The 20,484-nt window shown below is 39.5% G+C and overlaps 1 protein-coding gene and 1 long non-coding RNA gene across 3 annotated transcripts in view; one reads left to right on the top strand and one right to left on the bottom strand.

Annotated features, from left to right (window-relative positions):
- USP6NL (USP6 N-terminal like) overlaps window positions 1–20,484 on the bottom strand; it is a 97,946-nt gene that overhangs the window by 20,046 nt on the left and 57,416 nt on the right. Inside the window, 8 exon segments of the mRNA XM_087935276.1 lie at window positions 3,898–4,050; window positions 4,789–4,888; window positions 4,999–5,064; window positions 8,902–8,996; window positions 10,094–10,214; window positions 11,740–11,788; window positions 14,529–14,638; window positions 16,228–16,335. Coding sequence (XP_087791402.1) covers window positions 3,898–4,050; window positions 4,789–4,888; window positions 4,999–5,064; window positions 8,902–8,996; window positions 10,094–10,214; window positions 11,740–11,788; window positions 14,529–14,638; window positions 16,228–16,335 — 802 coding nt within the window.
- Window positions 477–14,534, top strand: LOC148125678 (uncharacterized). Of its 2 annotated transcripts, XR_015743937.1 has the most exons (4): window positions 477–596; window positions 2,517–2,741; window positions 12,926–13,115; window positions 13,220–14,534. It is a non-coding gene; the product is annotated as an uncharacterized LOC148125678 (long non-coding RNA). The 2 variants fall into 2 exon arrangements; XR_015743936.1 differs by lacking the exon at window positions 477–596 and having other exon boundaries at window positions 2,418–2,741.

The raw sequence follows: 20,484 nt of genomic DNA, 5'->3' as shown, positions 1-20,484 counted from the left end.
AAATTGTGGGTAGTCAGAAAATCACATTCCTTCCCCCCACCCCTCCAAAAATAATGCTTGAAAGCTGAGGACAGCTAGTCTTAAGTTCTTTCTTGCTTATTCACCTAGAAATATGGATGCCTCTCCGCTTTCTTTTAATCCATTTCTGCTGGAGGAGTTTTGGAAGCGATGGACCTTATGCTCCAACAGAATGTAATGGACTGGACAAGAAAAGAGCCCGGCTGCCTTTCTTTCCTGCCATTCAAGCTAGCTGTAGGCATGTCTGTATTCTAAAGGCATGGAGGAGGGGAGGAAAATAACAACTAGGTGGGGGGAATAAGATGAGCAGGAAAAAACTGTGAAGGGAGGTTAAATGGAAGCAAGTTTGAAATCAGAAAGCAGATGAAGGGAAGGGGGCAAAGGTCTGAAATGTTTTGTTTTCCTTCCAGGAAGCATGTTTTGCGGATCCCGAGAAGCCCAACAGTGTTTATATTTGCTATTAATGATACTCAAGGCATGCTAGAACATGTTGTTACAGCACCGTTTGCTTTAATCTCCAGATTTAAAATTCTGATTTTACAAGGGAAGGGAAGGACAGCTGTGACAAAGTCTTGAAGGTAAGAAAACTGGGTTCTTGCACAGGGTGGCAAATAGATGTCAGGAGTTAAAAACAAGATAAGTGAAAAATCTGGGGAAAAAAAAGGCTGAAAAGGCCAGCTGCCATCACCATGGGGCTCCAACTTGAGATTGGGGTCTTTCCGATATTCTTAAAATGCATTGCACCTTCAACAGTAACCCCAACGGGGTGTAAACTGATGGTAACAGGTAAAGCTAGAGGTTTATGGAGGAGGGGGGGGAGGAGAAGAGGGAGGAAGAAGAAGAGGAAGAGAGAAGAGGAAGAGGAAGAGGAAGAGGAAGAGGAAGAGGAAGAAGAAGAAGAAGAAGAAGAAGAAAGAAGAAGAGGAGGAGGAGGAGGAGGAGGAGGAGGAGGAGGAGGAGGAGGAGGTGGTGGTGAACAGTGGTGGTGGTGGTGGTGGAGGAGGAGGAGGAGGAGGAGGAGGAGAAGGAAGAGGAGGAGAGAGAGAAGAAGAAGAAGAAGAAGAGGAGGAGGAGGAGGAGAAAGGAGAAGATAAGAAGGAGGAGGAGGAAGAGGAGGAGGAAGAGGAAGAGGAAGAGGAAGAAGAAGAAGAAGAAGAAGAAGAAGAAGAAGAAGAAGAAGAAGAAGAAGAAGAAGAAGAAGAAGAAGAAGAAGAAGAAGAAGAAGAAGAGGAGGAGGAGGTGGTGGTGAACAGTGGTGGTGGTGGTGGTGGAGGAGGAGGAGAAGGAGGAGAAGGAAGAGGAGGAGAGGGAGAAGAAGAAGAAGAGGAAGAGGAAGAGGAGGAGGAAGAGGAGGAGAAAGGAGAAGGAGAAGATAAGAAGGAGGAGGAAGAAGAGGAGGAGGAAGAGGAAGAGGAAGAGGAAGAGGAAGAGGAAGAGGAAGAGGAAGAGGAAGAAGAAGAAGAAGAAGAAGAAGAAGAAGAAGAAGAAGAAGAAGAAGAAGAAGAAGAAGAAGAAGAAGAAGAAGTTGTTTCACTTCTCATCCAAGAAGCATCAGTTGTCATTGGATGGTAGGGGGAGGGAAGGATAGGTTCTTACAGGATGGTGAAGGGGGAATGGAAGGATTGTATTTCTTTGTAGTCATCTGGTCATTAGACAGAGGGGCAAGAATATGACACCACCCCTCTCCTGTCTACAGCACGGCCCTTTCAGCAGTTCCAGGAAGATTCCACAGCCATTTGCACCCTGATTCCGATGGTCCTGACAGCACAGATAAAACCCCAAGGGGCCTCAAGGGCTCTCAAAGAGAGTGCTAATGACCAGATGACTGCAAAGAAATACAATCCTTCCATCCCAGCACCACCCAGGCACAACCGATGAAGCTTTTTGGATGAGAAGAAGAGAAACGTCTTCTTTTTCTTCCTCAAACAACAGTCCAGTTGCCTTTTTGGGAGCCGGGTGAGGATAGGGAAGCACCTTTGAGATAGTAAAACTAGAGGTCTTCAGGTTTTCAACAAACTGGCACTGAAAAAAGATGCAATTTTTTTCATACTACACAGGGATGGGCTGACGCAGGGGTGGAAAACAACCTAAAATTGACATGTAAGCCCCTAAAGGAGAATATTTGCAGCTCAGGATTGAAAAGAGGGGTCCTTGGTGCTCTCTGAGCTTGGTGGTTTTCTTACAGACATTTCACCACCCAAACGAGGTAACTTCATCAGCACTGAAATGCCTGCAAGAAAACCACCAAGCTCAGAGAGCACCAAGGACCTCTCGATATAAACCTGCGTGGCGCATCGCTCACGGCACAAATGTCTTCCCTGACTTGCAAAAGAAATATTTGCACCTGGCATTTATTTATTTTTTAAAAAAAACTTGCTTGCCTTTGGCCCCGTATGCTGAGAGGCCTCTTGAAGGCTTCTCTCTTGGTGAAGAACTGAAGCAGAACATTCAATGCCCTCTCCCACTTCCTTCATTTAACCACACAAAAACCTCCTTAGGATGGCAGGATCGGTTGAATAAACAACAAGGGAACTGGAGACTCGTTCTGCTGTTTCTGCAAAGACTGCTACGGCTGGCAGAGAGGGTCTCAGCTATTTCCCCATCATGCGGGGAGGGGGGAAACGCCTTTCCCCAGCCTGTTGCCTCGATGTTAACACGACCTCCCTTCTAATTAAAAGGATGTAAAGCTGCCTTCAAGAATCTGCCAAAGTCCATGCCAAAAGGTAGGCTGTTTGCAGGGAAACAGATGCCTCCTACGAAGCAAGTGATTAGGCATATCCAGACCCTTTATCTCTATTCATGGGTTGGTGAGTAGACATGTCGGGGGAGGGGAGGAAATCAGGGGGTTACTGCTTTTTATTTTTATTTTTCATGTTTCCCTCCCATTTTTGACAGTTTGTTTCTGAATTTTTCCTGAGAAAAATGAAATAAGCTGTAAAATTGCTAGAGTGCACCTTATTTAGAGCTGACAGCATTCCCTCCAAAATTAAGAAATAAATGAATATCTGATGTCAAAGTGACAGGGCGAGGGGGGGCATTTTGCTTCCAGAAAGCCATGAAAATGAAGAAAGGACAAAAATAAGGGCTCAGTTGCAGAGGAATCCACTGCTAGGATGCAGAACATGATTGATTAGATGCTCGATTAATGTATCAAAATGGGTGTTCCGCATTATTTTCTGTTATAGCCAGAGGTGTCCAGAATATACATTTTCCTCCTTACTATCAACTTGGTGGTCTCTTGTTTTCAAAGATAAATTTATGTGTGCTGGTTTTAACTAAACAAGACCAAAATGAAAAGATGTTATAGTCCTTAGAGTTTGACAGACCCATTTGCTAAAAAGAAAAACCCTAAACATTTAGTGTAAATTAAACCACTGCCATTTGTCATTATCCTGTGAATAAAAGCCATTATTCAACTGCATACACCAAAGACACATTTATGAAGAAATGAAGCGTTTGTTCGCATTTCATTTACAATAAAGCTGCAAATTGTACAGGATTTTAAACAATAAAATATGCCTCCATTTTCTCCCAAATTCTACTTAACTTTTAAAGCGGGGAGGCAGGCAGCAAAATAATAATAATGAAGTCTTTCCTACAGCTTCAAAATTTGCGGAAATGTTATACTGAGAAGATGGAACATACCTTGAAGCAGGGTAGCAAAATCTACTGAAGTACCTTAGTGCACAAGTAACAGTTACCTGGATGTGTCATTTTGGGAAATGATCATGGCTTCTAAGGAGATATATTGAAGTTCTTCCAGACTTCCCTTCCTGGTAGTGCAATTCTACAATCCTTGCCAACAGGTGAAGAAATTTCATAAAGGTATGCAAATAAACATATCACCATGAGTTACTGATATCTAGAAGAATTATTTACCTGCTACAGGGACGTCCATCTTTGCTCGTTTCAGTTCTGCCATGGAGCTCTGGAGCTGTTCTATTACAAAATCATCATCAAAGAAGAAATCTTTGGAAAGAGCCTCCTGAAGAAACTGGACCAGTTCTTCCATCTGCAATTTCATCAGGTGTTCTAAGATGGCACGGGGGGGGAAAAAAAACTACAGGTAGTCCTCAACTTACAACCATTTTTTTAGTGGCCAAAGTTACAACGGCACTTATGAATGTTTTTCACACTTACGACCCTTGCAGCACCCCCATAATGTCACAAAAAAATTTGGATGCTTGGCAACTGGCATGTACTTATGACAGTTGCAATATCCCTGGATCAACGTGAATCGCCTTTTGCTACCTTCTGAAGAGCAAAGTCAACCAGGAAGGCCAAACATTAGTAACAAACATCTAACTTAACAACTGCAGTGATTCACTTAACAACAGTGACAAGAAAAGTTGTAAAATGGGGCAAAACTGACTTAACAACTGCCTGGCTTTGCAACAGAAATTTTGGGCTCAGTTGTGGTTTCTGAATATCTACAGTACTTTACATTGGGAGTTTTCAGCCACTCTGAAGTCCTTGGTGAAGTCCTTCTCTCAGCTTGGCTGTTTCCTTGCAGATGTTTCATTGCCAAGCTGTGTGCACTGATGATGTTACCTAGTTTGGTAATGAAACGTCTGCACAAAAAAAAAAAAAAAGCAACCAAGCTCAGAGAACACAAGGAAGTTCATTGTTCAAGCCTGAACGACAAACATTTTCTTCTATCACTTTTTAGCCAGCGAGAAATAAGAATTCCCCCAAGTCTGGTCACTCAAAACAAGGACTGACCATGTCAAGGTGGCCAGAGAGCATTTAAAGGCAAGGCAAAGCTCTTACTTCTGTGCAATTTCAGAATGGTGTAGGCCATTGCAGTAAGAACTCGCTCTCCTTCAAGTACGTAGATATCCCAGATCCTGAGGGTTAACCTAAAGGGAGTCTGCAATGAAAGAACAATGTGGGTGAATCAGCAGATAAAACAATATAATTCCCCTCCGGCCCAGAGGGCCAGCTGGGCTGATAATGAAAGCAACAGCTAGGGCTACTCACACGGTCAAGGAAACACTGGAAAAACCACTTCATTGTGTAAAAGCTGGTGTTGACCTCCTGGGAATCCTGCCAAGAAGACACAGTTCACCCATTTTAGAAGATAAAATTGGCACAGAGCAGAATGCAGATGCGGAGTTAAATGCACGGTGTGTTCAAAAGTGCATTTCTCCCTCTCAGGGACCCCCTTGTGCTGTCTTGTTGGATAACTAACAGGTAGTCCTCGACTTACAACAGGCCGTTTAGTGACCATTCAAACTTACGACGACACTGAAAAAAGGTGACTCGTGACCATTTTTCACCTTATGACCGTTGCACTTGGTCACTTGAGCAAAATTCAGATGTTTGGCAACAGATTCATATTTATGACAGTTGCTTGTGTCCTGGGGATCATGTGATCATTTTTTCCGACCTTCTGACGACAAGCAAAATTAATGAGGAAGCCAGATTCATTTAGCCATCTTGTTATTAACATGACAGCTGCAGCGATTCACTTAACAACTGTGGCAGGAAAAGTCATAAAATGGGGCAAAACTCGCTTAGTAAAATGTCTCCTTCAACAACAGAAATGTTGGGCTCAATTGTGGCTGTAAGTCGAGGACTATCTATACTAGCAGGCTTCTTGGAAGTTTTTTTCTTGGCAGCATTCGATACCAAGCTCCCAAGGTGCTTAACTGGCAAATCATCACTTTATGGTAACCTTAGTGACAGAAGTGTTGGGAAACCATTGTTCAGCTTCTAGACGTTTTCTTCAAGGTGCTTAGAGCAGGGGCTCCCAACCCCTGGGTCACACAAGCAAGCCAAGCTTCATCTACACATGGGTGTGATCTAAATAGCGTGTGAAACCATCCCCCCCGCTATCTGTGGAAAAATTGTTTTCCATGGAACTGGTCCCTGGTTCCCCAAAGGTTGGAGACCACTGGCTTAGTGTGTTTGTCTATCATCCATCTATCCATCCATCTACCCATCTACCTACCCAACTATCTACCCATCTATCTATCCATCCATCCATCCATCCATCCATCCATCCATCTTCTGTCTATCTATCTATCATGTATCTACCAATCATTCATCCATCTATATCTATATTCATTTCCATCCATCCATCGCATCTCTCTCCCTCTCCCTTCCTCCCTCTCTCTCTCCCTCCTACCTACTTACCTACCTCTCCTCTCCTCTCTCTCTCTCTCTCCTCTCTCTCTCCTTCTCCCCCTCCTTTAAGACAAAGCACATATTTTATATCATTTCTAAACCCTCATTATGGATCAGCTTTAAGTTATTTTCAGGAGGGTGGGGTTGTTACTCTTCCTTCTTATTATGAGTATATTGAGTCAATTTTGACTACAGGGACCAGCCACTGCTATATAGGGTGCAATATTTACTGAAGTATTTTGCCAATATTTTTTACCTGAGGCTGAGACAGTGTAATTGGCTCAAAACTGACATCTGCCTAAGTCAGGATTAGAATTCACACTCTGTTACCTTCAAAGACCTGTTACTCTTTAAAAAGCCTTGATTTTTAAATTTTTACAAAATGATGTACTGTTGGTCCTTAACACTGGCTAAACTGTCAAAAAAGTGTCAAGGTATTTCAAATGTGTGTTTTAAATGTAACGAAGAAACATCTCTGATGGATCTGCGACAAAGCAAATATATATATATATACAGTACTGGGGTAAGATTTGTATTTTAATACAGAAGATTCTTAAATATAAAAATAAAAGCAAATATCTTGTTTAGGCTTAATGGACAAAGAACTTTCTGGAACTTTGTTGTTATATATGTTGACAGGAGCAAGAATGCACAAAAATGGAAAAATACTTCAATTCCCACAATGGGAGATTGGCTGGAAAAACTGATGGGACTAGCAGAGATGGCCAAATTGGCTGCTTTAATCACAGAAAAGAACACTTGCAGCTTTGTTCCTTCTTGGAAACTGCTTCTGGATTTTGTGCTTGAGATGGCAAAAAAGGAAACTTTGACTTCGGGTTTTGCTGATTAGATACATTTGTTGTTATAGCACATATTCGTATATAAAAGTAAAACGTTGAGAGGCTGCAATGTTACTATCTTATTCTACTGTACTAAAAAGAGTAGGGGAAGTCAATGCTTTTATTTCTCCACCCCCCCCACTTTACCCTACACTCTTTTAAATCCTTCCGTTTTTGCCTTCCCGTTTTCCCACTATTTTGATTTTTTGTATTTTACATCCTGATAAAACTTAATGAAAATTTGAAAAATAAAGACTTGCTTAATACAAAAGCGACGTTCCTAGTTATCAAAGACTCTGGAAAAAAGCCAAGAATGCCCCAAAGAAGTCATGATGGTCTCCACTGATTTTGTAAAAGCATTCAATTGGATCAGATATCTCAAGCTGTTAAAAGTGCTTAGAAAAAGGGGAACCCCAGAACATTTCATTGCCCTCACAAGAAACCTAAAGAATAACAGAATAACAGAGTTGGAAGAGACCTTGGAGGTCTTCTAGTCCAACCCCCTGCTCAAGGCAGGGAATCCTATACCATTTCAGACAAATGGTTGCCCAATCTCTTCTTCAAAGCTTCCAGTCATGGAGCACCCACAATGTCTGGAGGCAACCTGTTGATTGTTCTGTCAGGAAATTTCTCTTTCGTTCTAGTTGCTTCTCTCTTTGATTAGGTTCCACCCATTGGTTCTTGTCCTGCCTTCAGATGCTTTGGAAAATAGGTTGACCCCCTCTTCTTTGTGGCAGCCCCTCAAATATTGGAAGACTGCTATCAGGTAACCTCTAGTCCTTCTTTTCATTAGACTAGACCAGGGGTAGGGAAACTTGGCTCTTTTATCACTTATGGACTCCAACTCCCAGAATTCCTGAGTGAGCCATAAAAGGTTCCCCATCCCTGGCCTACTGGTTTTTCAGTTGTGGGGGAAATCAATTTTTGACTTGAATGGGACTGTTTAATATACAAATTTAATATTCCTATATGTGTATATTAAACAGTCCCATTCAAGTCAAAAATTGATTTCCCCCACAACTGAAAAACCAGTAGGCCAGGGATGGGGAACCTTTTATGGCTCACTCAGGAATTCTGGGAGCCAAGTTTCACTACCCCGGACTAGGCATATTCAACTTCTGCAACCATTCTTTGTATGTTTTAGGCCTCCAGCCCCCTAATCATCTTTGTTGCTCTTGTCTGCACTCTTTCTAAAGTCTCAATATCTTTTTTATATCGTGGTGACCAAAACTGTATGCAATATTCCAAGGCATAAAGACAGGTCAGGAATAAAGATGTGTCAGAAAGCCACAGAACAGAAAACAACACACCCCAGTAAGACTGTTCTATGCTTGCAAAGGAATGTGACAAGATTGAATACTCTCCCCCTTATTTATTCAATCTATGTGCTGAATGTACCCTGAGGGAAGATGAATATGGTTTTAAAATTGGGAGAGGAAGATCAATAACTTGCATTATGCTGATGACACTATTCCAAAAGCTGAAAATTCAATCGCTCTGCAAGCTCCAGTAATAAAAGTCAAGAAGCACAGTGGAAAAAAAAAATGGAACTTTAATTTAAAAGACCAAACTACCGCAATGACTACAAGTAAAACAACCAGCCTTAGAATAGCTAATGAAGATTTCAGAGTGGTAGATTGCTTCTGCTATTTTGGGATCAACCATCCACAGTAAAGGAACATGCAGTCAAGAAATATGCCACAGGGTAGCACTTGGTAGAGTAGCCATGAAAGACTTTGAAAAGTTATTCAGATCCCATGATGTGTCTATGTCTATAAAGATTAGAATCGTGCGAGCTGCGGTGTTTCCTGTGACACTCTATGGAAGCAAAAGTCAAATTGAAAATTAATGCCAAAGAAATTTCATCTGTGAATGATTCCCTTGGATCAACATATTCATATTGGCATTTACTTACAAAATGTTGCTTAAGCTTGGACAAAAATTTCTTCATTATTTTGTCATGATGCTCTTGAAACCTCAACAGCTTAGGAAAACCAGGAATAAAAAACCCTAAAATTGGGGAAAGTAGGGGAGGGAAGAGAGAGGTCATCATGAATAAGCAACTATTTATCTCTATCATCTATCTATCGATTTATTTATTTATCTCATCACAAGGCGACGCTGCATCCTGAAGTAACTTAATAAGTAATGTTAAATAAAAATATACCACTTAAATAGGATTATTAATCTATACCTAGGCTAATGAAGCATCCAAATCTGAGCTATAAGAATGGGAAAGATAAAAAAGGAAGGGAAAGTGGAAGGAAACAGAAAAGAATGACCAGCAGGCAAGGTGAATTGTCTCAATTATAGTGGTGAAAGGTGCTTTGCTGGAGGACTTAAAGATGGGGACAGACCTAGGTGAATAAGGTCTAGTTATGTAATCACTAAGAGCTGACCTCAATTTGACGGTATGCGATCAATAGGCTTAATGCAGCTGGCTGTTCAGTATCTTTTGGAAGCGTGTTATGCAAACCAGACCACCACTGCATGAAGCCATATAGATACCTCCTCAAATTGTAACCATAACAGAGACGGCCCATTATGGTTGTAAATCACAACAATGGTAAAGCAGATCATCATCTAACCAGATCCAATTTTACCACTTTTTCTGTGCCTCTTGTTAAGCGAATGATAAGATCATTCAGCAAACTCATTGTTCACTAGAGGGTATTTTTTGCTGGAAACCAGAAGTAAAGATCTGTTTTCAGGAAAAACATCATAAATCGGACTTGTGACTATAAGACAATGTGAAAAGCCATTAAAGTGGGCTGGTTGCTGAGTACTTGAAATGTGGTCAAACAATCCAGAGGGGGGTGTGTGTGTGTGTCACAATTTTGTAAGTATTTTTGGGAGATCCATTGTAACTTTGAACAGTTGTAAATCAAGAACTAGCTGTGATACCATTTGTTTCAGCTCTATGTGATACCCATAATATTTTTGACTTGTCAATTTGATTTAGGAAAGTGGTGTGAACCCAAACGTAATGTTACAGACAGAATTGAAGAGCAAAATTCTAAATACAATTCTTAAAAAAAAAAAAAAAGGTTTAGGGTGAAGGGGCCAGTTTACCTATCATGACATTGAATGAAACTTCAGACACCTACCATGCATAGCATGCTTGGGTCCCGACAGTAGTTTCACCAAAGCCCAGAAAGCATCTTCTTCATTCATGTACATTAGGAGCAATGCAGTTATGTGGCTCATCCCTTGACAATATCCAACCTCCTGGGAAAAAGTAGACAAAACTGTTACAAAATTTGTTTACACCTGCAAACAACCCTAAAGCAGTTGCATTCACTTTTTTGTAGCAAGGGTAGATAGAGTGTGAATTATGAGATGTCTGGAGGAAGGGGAGGATTAGTTCTCTGTCTGACTTGCACGGAGAACTGAAAAGGAAAACGAGACTGGTATAGCCAAAGCTTATACAGGACAAGCTATCATGATTCAATTTGATTCACACTTTTATTGTCAGAGTACAACATGTGTACAATGAGATTGGCTGAGCTTCCCTTCTTGCACCCCCTCTACACAATATAACTCACAGTAAAAGACAGAAAAGCCCTAACCCAGTGAATCCTACTAACAAGCACACAATCCTATTGCACCAATGTGAACATATTGCACATCGCGACGGTCCCACAAGTCAATCCTACTACATTGTTGTTGTTGATCTAATTTTTTATCCTGAAGAAGTGGAGGAGCCCCTAAGGCAGTGTTTCTTAACACTGGCTACTTAAGAGCATGCTGGATGTGGAATTCTGGAAGTTGAAGTCCATGTATCTTAAAGGAGACAAGGTTGAGAAACACTGCCCTGAGGAAATGCTGACTATAAAGTTAGAAGAGGACAAAGGAGTCCTTTCTTTCCATGTTCTGAACTTTGACATGTTGTTATTCCGTATCTTTAGCTTATTCCATGTAATCTTTAGCTCTTCTCCCATTTAGATGACTAGATGAACCCTCATGATGAAATACTAGTTAGTAGAAAACTGTCTTCAAGACAGAGAATTTGTACTTCAGAAAGAAGTCAATGCAAAACTGATTCATTTGAACAAAGAATTTGGACCTAGCCTAAAACGTCCATATTAATTTAGTCCAACCTATTCTGAGACTCTACTATCTTTTAGGGTTTATGCTACTTTAAAGAATTTTGTTGTGAGTTTCATGGAACTCAATCTGACACTTCTGAGTAAGAAGCCACAGAATTATACATAAAGTGAGCAAGTTGTGGATTTTAGTCCACTAAGACAGTTTGGCTTATCCTAGGATTGCTACTGAGCAATTCACTTGTTCTGCTCGATAGGTTAAAATGCTTATCCCTCTTCAACCCTTCACATTAGAGGTAAGAAGGAGACCACTATTGTCTTTTCAGGAACACTTGTAACTTTCTGCTCCAGAATTTCACAACTATATGTGACTCAAATCGATAATGCTGCTAAAACTTATTAAGCATAACATGTAGCATTTTATTGGGTGAGTGAATTTATCCACCACTGTTTTTACGGTTTCTGATCTTGAATGGTTCCAGGCTAGCATTTGCAAAACAAGCTTTAATAGCACCTGGCCAAGAATCAGAAATATTTGCTTTTACACCTGATGGGCCAAACAATCCAATACAGAATTATGCCTATTCAAACTCGCTGTTTTCATGTTGCCCTTGAGAATTCTATTTCCATGAATTCAACATCGTTTAAGAGTGACCTATGTAACTGACTGCGTACAGATGCAGAGAAGCATACGCAGAGCATCTTACCGTATTATAAACAGAATATGCAGCTAAGACATGGAACAAAGATTGTTGCCTAGGGGGGAAAAAAGACAGAATGTAACTATACAAAATCAAAATGTGTTTTGGAGCCACTTTAGAGGAAAAATTACTTGTGATCTAAAATGTTGCTGGCTCAATTTCATATCAATCCTATTTTGTACATCTGTATAACCCTGTACAGTGGTTATAACTATATGACCCTGCACCCTGGAAACAGCCTACTATTTACAGAGATCGGCTATCTATCTATTATGTATGTGTGCGAGTGATAAAAGCAAGAACATTAGTGTTCCATTATATGATAAAATATTTACAAAAGTTCTCTTTGGAAGGAAAAAAAAAAGATCATGCAGGGTGTTGCCTATCTGGAAAAGAGCTCTGTTATAACCAAAGAAACCGAGCATTGGAGGAAAGGGACTCTTGTAGAACAACATTCATGTTAGAAAATGCAATATGGTATTTGTAAAAATACGATAAAACCTGGATACCTGCAAAGTTCAACAAACTCCAGTTTATTAGTGAAACTTCCGGTATTCTTCACTGTCCATTTTTTTAAAAATTAAATCAATAGAGTAGAGTAGAGTAGAGTAGGAGTAGGAGTAGAATAACAGAATTGGAAGGGACCTTGGAGGTCTTCTAGTCCAACCACCCACCTAGGCAGGAAACCCTAAACCACTTCAGGCAGATGGTTATCCAACATCTTTTAAAAAACTAAAAACTTCCACCTGGGGTACATGTTTCTAGCTTGTCCTTCCATTCACTCTCATCCACATTTTAGCCCCAATCTGCTTTTTGGGTCCAGGGAGAATGCTGAATCCTCACTTAATTTTTTTCTCACTTTATTTATTTCTAGAAATAACTTAAGGCAGCAAATATATTCAACACACCTTTCTCTTCCTATTTTTCCCACAATAATCCTGTCAGGTGAACTGGACTGAGAGTGTGCGACTGGCCCAAAGTCACCCAGCTGGCTTTGTTGCCTAAGGCAGGACCAGAACTCACCATCTCCTGGTGATTGGCTCAAAGTCACTCAGCTGGTTCTCATGCCTAAGGCAGGACTTGAACTGATGGTCTCCGACTTTCTAGCCTGGTGACTAAACTACGAGACCAAATTTGTTTTGACTTTCTTTCTTTCCCATTTACTAACTTGGTTTCCTTATCCTTACCATAGAATTCCTCCTTCTCTTGTGCATAGATATAGTCACTCTGGCTATGTAACAACATCTAAGTTGAAATTTTGACATCATCACCATCCTGACAAAATGTATGGACACTTGCCAGAGAAAACATGCCATCTTCTAAACTCTCTGCAGTCCAAGAGAGGCATCCACCAAAGAGGAAACAGCACAGGTAGTCTTTGAGTTATGAATGCAAATGAGCCTCACAATTCTGGTTATAAGTCATGATGGTTGTAAAGCCAGTCACAATGAGACTAGGCCTGATTTTACCACCTTTTTTGCAGCAGCAGCAAATGCCACGGTTGTTAAGCGAACCCATTGTTCATGATGGGACAGGGTTTTGACAGAAACTGGATGCAAACTCCAGTTTCCGGCTAAAACCTAAGTCGTGATCATATAATCATTACAAGACTGCAAACTGTTGTAAATGCGGCCAAGGGGCCGAGCACTTAAACTGTGCTCATGTGGCTGTGCGGTTGTGTGCAGATGTTAGCACTTCAAATTCAAATCATAAGTCCCATTTTAGCGATCAACTGTAACTGCCAGTCGTAAGTTGAGGACTACCTATAACCGAGGGACATGGAAACAACCCTTGGTCCCATCCTTCTGGAACACTCTGTCCTTGGAAGATAGAGCGGCTCCTTTCCTGTTAATCATCAGGAGCAGCTCAAATGCTGCCTTTTGAGGAATAAATGTTATTGTTCTCTCCAAATCATGAGAGCTATCTGACAAGTTTTATTGTGAACATTTTCTCAAGTTATTACATCTCTTGTTGCCGATTATCAATCTGTTGGTTTGATCACTGTTGTTCTTGTCTTGTTTATTGTATTGAGACATTCAAACAGAAATTGTGTAAACAAACCAATTGGGGACATGCAATTTATTTATTTTTAAAAAGAGCTTTGCCTGCACACAGCTTTAGTCATAAGAGGTTGCAATGCTAACCTACGGCACAGTATTTCATCTGAATCGTCCCAAAGTGAAGGGAAAAAAATCATGTTCAAAAATAAGAACGGGCAATTTAGATATATCTAAGAGTTTGGATAATGCTCTTAGTGGAATTACTGACATTTCATTTTTCCATGATGCTATTTCACTAACTGTTCTGGTAATTCTCCTGAGGTTAAAAAATGATTTTTAAAAAAATCTTCAATTTAATCTGCTCGTCTCTCAGAGAGGGGGTACAACTGTCTAAAATAATCACAACCCAAAGTCTACTTAGAACACTGTCACAACTAATGAAACAATAATTTTGTTTATTCAGTTTTGCAAAAGGGAGCTTGGGCAATACTTCACAGTGAACACAAGTTGACCTGTAACACTTCACAAGCCATTTGCAACCTGGTGCCCTTCTGGGGCTTCGGATCTACAATTCACAACTCTGGTGGTGAATGTGGAGAGCTGTAATCCTACTGAATCTGTAACTGGCTCTCTTAATTTCCAAATATATTTAACCTAAAAACAATACGGAAAGAATATTGAATTTTCTTCATATGTATCTATAAAAGTTAAAGTTGCCAAGTTTTTTGACCTCTGTTCTAGACAATAAAAAAGCAACAAGATCCACATGAAGGGAGTCAATTCAGTTTCACTCACTTTACTCCATATCTATCTCTGAACATGATGTGATCCCGATAGGTCCGATTAACATCAAGATCAATTTGCCGGATATCTGGAGAGATTCCTCTTGCTCGAGTTTTTAAAGTCTAGGGGGAGAAAGAGAGAAACAATCAACAAACATATATACACCAAGACTTCACTGCTCATCATAGCTCATCATCCTTTTGTCATGACTCTGCACTTCTCGCAAAGGTCACAAACCTATCCAGGACATTTGGCAACTGCTTCATAGTTATGACGGTAGCAGTGTCCCAGGGTCATGTGATTACCTTCTGCAACCTTCTCACAAGCAAAATCCATGGGGAGGCCGGATTCACTTAACAACCGTGCTAGTAACTTTACAACTGCAGCGATTCACTTAACAACTGTGGCAAGAAAGGTCGTAAAATGGGACAAAACGCACTTAACAAATGTCTCACTTAGCAACATACATTCTGGGCTCAATTGTGGTCATAAGTTGAGGACCACCTGTACAAGCAGCCAACCATAGTGAATATCCCTCTGAATTGCAACGACAGGGAAATTCACATGGGAAAGGATATTATATTCACATCCTTCTGCTAGCCTCCGTATTTGCAACTGGGAGGAACCATGGCAAGAAATCAGTCAATGCTGTGGAAAGTCAAAGGTGGCGTGAGGAAAGAGAAGCGGCTGCTTCTGGAGTTTTTGCAAGTTGCAGAAAATTATACCTATCAGTCAAGCCATCCAGATATTTAAGGACTATCAGAATTGTACAGATCATGCTCTAAGAAATTTTGAAAGCTGCAGTCCCAGGACACATCAGTTTAGGAAAAACAGCGTATGTAACTGTGGGGCTGAAAGGAAACTACCAAGCTCACTTAGACAGCACCAAGAACCCCTTAGTTCAGCGCTGAGCTACTAATATTCTCTTCTATTGGCAGCATCCTATGTAAGTTTTGGTCTACAGGGCAGGTATCTGCCCTAAATTACAGCACAATTTCCTGCTGATTTTCCTGAGAGTGAAAGGAAATAGGTACATTGAATATCTGGCAGGTTTAAATGTAGTTATTAATTTCCCAAGCAAAACAGTAGCAGATGAACTATGTTCGCCACCCGCTTGTTTCAAAACTCCTCTGGATTTCCAAATTGAAAAGTAACAATTTAAACATAAATACAAAATTCCAACAGAGAATGTAAAAAACAGAATAAGCATGACACAAGACTGTTTCTTGATGTACCGACAGCATTTACTTATCTGTTTTATTAACTAGAGGCTGCCCAACTCAAACAATGTGACTCTGTATGGTGCACAATATGCCCATGCATACACACAATGAACACAATGAACACAATGAACCAGGGCAGATAAGGGAAAATCTTGCAAAATGATCCTGAGAAACTACTGTGGTTCTGAGGATAGCATCAACATCTGGTATAACCAATAGTGAAACCTGGGATCTCTTCAGTAGGAAACAGAAAAGCTCTACAAATCTTCAGGCATACAAAATAAGTAGGAGTTGCACTCAGGTTCTTGCCTAATGGATAATTTTAATTTAGGGTACCTATTACTCAGTACTTTTCCAGAAGAAAAAAAAGATTAAAGATTTGGAAAGAATGGCATTTATTTTACCCCTCTTAAATGGATTACATGTACTATTTGCTGCATTGTATAAAATAAAAGCTCTATGTTTCGCTTTCTGGCTCGGAAACTCACATTATAATAACCTCTCATTTCTTCTTTCATTTTTGGGACGTCGAGTAACAGGGACCAGATTTCACCTCTCAGCTGCAATGGAATTCCTTTATAGATTCTTCTATGAAACTGTGCCCGAAAAAGAAAAGCAAATGTAATTAACATGTACCGAAGTAAGTTTGAGTGAAATCATTACATGATTGCTATTGCAACAACAACAGGTACAGGTAGTCCTCAACTTACAACTACAATTGAGCCCAAAATTTATGTTGTATGGGGAGACGTTTGTTAAGAGAGCTTTGCTCCATTTTATGACCTCTCTTGCTGCACTTGTTAAGTGAATCACTGCAGTTTAGTTAGTAACACAATTGTTAAACTGAATCTGGCTTCCCCCATAGACCATAGGATGCTGCATTGGACAGAAGTATGAAAAATGGTCATGGGTCACTTTTTTCACTGCCATTGTAACTTGCAATGGTCACTAAACAAACTGTTCCAAATTGAGGACCATCTGCATTAGTGATATGTTTTCAAAGCAGAGATGGCTCTTAGGATTGGGTTGGAGGCTACAGCCAATCCAAAATTGGGCACTACTGAAAATTGGTTATGCTGCAGATCTCATCCACCAAAGACCGCTAGCTGGTAGGGATCAGAAGACAGGTCTTTACTGCAGTGGCCTCTGCTATGTGGAATATCTTCACCTTAGAGATTAGTTGCTTTCTGTATTATCTCTATTTTTACCATGAAATGCACTCTAGGCATAGATCAGCTAGGACTATTTAAATCAGGATAGATGCTAGATGAGATATCCTTATTGGATAAATTATGATTTGGAGAAAAAAAAAGTTTAAACAAGTCAATAAATGAAATGGATCTTTAATCTCCTGATTTTAGATCGTAATTTACAAACCAAAGATTCCTAACGAATTTCACAATTATAAACCTATAATTATTATGTCATGTAGCATATGGAAAATATTGGATTTTGTAAACCAGCCCAATATGGCTCTTATTTTTAAGTATGCAGTCAAAATTAAATCCTTCAGAACCACGCTCTTTTTCAAGCCCAGGCACTTGAGAATGAAAACGACTGTGATCCTTCAAATATCAAATTTATAGGAGTTAATAAACTACATTTTTATCACCTGTTCCTAATAACATGCAGCCAATGTACATACAAATGACATGTTCACCAGTCAGCTCAGACACAGTATGTGTTCACTTTATCATTGACATCATCACTGTTCAAATTTCCTATCCTAATTACTACTTTTGAAATTGGAATACAGGTTTATTGATGGTTGTGAAATGTATTCTTGATGTGAAATAAATAAAATTTAAGAAAAGCTAGTAGGCTTCACCTGGCACCTGGCAAATTGATCAAGATCAAAATCTACTATTAAAGAACACTGAATGAGCAGATTTGTGGGGCAGGGATATCTGTTTTGTTTTATTTTTTAATATATTTCTTTTATCACACAATAAATATTTCAGCCTTGTATTTTAACCAATCCTTAAACCATGACCACATAATAAAGCATTCATCAGTCTTTCTACAGTGTCAATAATAACAAAATCCATCCAAATAAAACTCATGAAACAGTTTTGAAAATGTCAAAGTGCTTTATATTCTCCAAATTTATCCATACCAGTGTTTCTCACCATGGTAGCTGGGGAATTCTGGGAGTTGAAGTTCACACATCTTAAAGATGCCAAGGTTGAGAAACACTAATTTACAATTCTTTGGGGCAAGTTATTGCTATATCCATTTTTCATACGCAAATTACAGCTGACACTGTGATTTGTCATACTACAAATCACTATCAAATCTAGAGAACAAGAGTACAATTATAGCTATTCCCAAACCAAGACTTTAAAAATTAAAATTGCGGCCCCCTATAAAATTAGAATTACAACCTCTTTAAAAAAAAAGAAAGAATCAGAACTTCAGAATTCCAATTAAGGGAATGTCAGAATTCAATATAATAGCCATGCCTTCACAATTGAAGCCCCTGCCCCTTTGTAATGTGTGTGAACAAGAAACAAACAAAAAAGATGCAGAATTCTGATTGCGTGGCCATTGTTGCCTTATTGATATTCCTTAGCCTGCTCCCATCCTCATGCCATATAATTGAAGCAGGACGGGGAAGGAGATCTGTATGTTATCCGTGGTTTAAGTAGGTTTTAAACATGGAATATCAATTGCTGAGCGTGAACACTGCCCTACGCAGAACAAAAACAACACTGCCTGGTGCAAAAAGGAGAGGGATTTTCTAACAAAGGTGCCTACTAGACATCCAAAACACTTAGAACATAAAACATACAATAATCAGGTTGAAAGGGACCTTGTGGGTCTTCTAGTCCAACCCTGCTCAAGCAGGGGACCTTATGAGAAACTGGGATTGTTGTGGATTGTTTTATGATTATAAAATATTAAAAGGAATGTGTAAAATGTTTAAGACTTAACGATAGAGTTTAATTTGCTATGGATTATTGAATTATATTATAAACTTACTATTTTTTCTTATTTTGAAATATAGTACATAGCTTTAGAATGTACTAAGCAGAATCCGAATGAAAATTATATATTATTTTAAGTGTTAAATTTAGGGGAAAGTGATTACAGGAGAAATTTTGTGTTAATGAGAAAAGATAATAGATAATTGGAGCAGACAAAAGATATAAGCATAATGATTTAAATTGAGATGAAATAAATAAAACAGAATTAAGAGAGTGAAAAGAGGGGAGAGGCTATATAGAAAATGTAGAATGGTAAATAAGATATGAAATGGTATATAAAGTGAGCATGAATTCGAATTTATGTCTGTACAAAAAGATGTAACCGGGGACTAAGCCGCTTTCCAAAAAGAAGTTTTATGTTTTCATGTTTTGTGTTTTGTTTGTGTATGTTTGTTTATTGAAAATTAATAAAAAATTAAAAAAAACAAAACAAAATAAAAGCAATCCACAGGTACTGGACAGGGACAGCCAAAGGACCAGATGTGGCCCAGGGGGTCATAAAAGGTGCCCAGATCTGCCCTGTGTCATTCTGGACAAATGGTTGCCCAGCTTCTTGAAAACCTCCAGTGAAGGAGCATCCACAGTTTCTGGAGGCAAGTTGTTCCAATGATTAGATTGTTATCAAGGAGAGATACAACCTGGAATTAAGGAGGAATTTCCTGACAGGGAGAACAATTAATCAGCGGAACAAGCCGGCTTGCCTCCAGAAGTTATGGGAGCTTCATCACTGGAGGTTTTTAAGAAGAGGAGAGTAGACAGCCACTGGTCTGGAATGGTATAGGGTGGCCTGCTTGAGCAGGGGGCTGGAGTAGAAGGCCTCCAAAGTTCCTTTCAGCTCTATTCTGATTCTGTCAGGAAACTTCTCCTTAGTTCTAGGTTGGATCCCTACGTTTCCATCCTGTTGTGATATTTAATTCAGTAGCTGGAACAGTAAAATTGTACAATGGGCCAGAAGACACGGTTGGAGTTGATTGGTTGGCTGGCTCCTGCGTGAGCCAACTTACGCTATGATTGGTTACCGTGGGGGTAAAGGGGGCGTTTCCCTTTTTCCCCGTCTTTTTTCTTCTTCTGTGTGCTATTTTTGGATTTACCTCATGATTTTCCTGACTATCCTGTCTCTGTAAATATAAATGCTAAATATATTTATATAAAACTAATTATAAAACTAATAAAACTATTTTCTATCTCAATGTCCCTGACACATCCATTATTTCTTGCCCTGCCCTCAGGTGCTTTGGTGAACAGGTTGATTTTCTCTTCTCTGTGACAACCTGACTCTGTCAATCTATCTATCTGCTTCCTTAACTCACTCTTTTGGCTAATGTTATACTCTGCTACTTTCCTTAGCTAAAAATTTTTAAGTCACTTATACACAAACGTCTGCATTTCCTGAAAATCAAGCCTTCTTTTCCTCATCTTACATTATTAACTTCATTATTTCTCCAACACATTTTAGTTTTAAAAAAATAAAATAACCATACTTCTTCAGCAGTCTCTATGTTATGCAATCCTTGACTTGCATTAATGCAACCTTAAGTAAAGAATGTCAGTTTTATGCTTGTTCTGACTTGCTTAGGCAAAGAATTCCAGAGCAGACTTTCTGCATCCATTGATGGAAACATCAAATTAAAAATAAAAGCCTACAAAATTAATAAAATGTAAAAATAACATTTATCAGTGTTAATAAAGATAATCTTAAGGAGAACAGTTAAATCCCTTCTTAAATTTCTCCGATTTAACATTCTCTGACTGCTTTAG

The sequence above is a fragment of the Pseudonaja textilis genome, chromosome 5 (assembly GCF_049901715.1).
Source record: "Pseudonaja textilis isolate UNSWEBS1 chromosome 5, rPseTex1.2, whole genome shotgun sequence".
NCBI classification, from domain to species: domain Eukaryota; kingdom Metazoa; phylum Chordata; class Lepidosauria; order Squamata; family Elapidae; genus Pseudonaja; species Pseudonaja textilis.
This window is presented reverse-complemented; position numbering and strand designations above follow the sequence as displayed.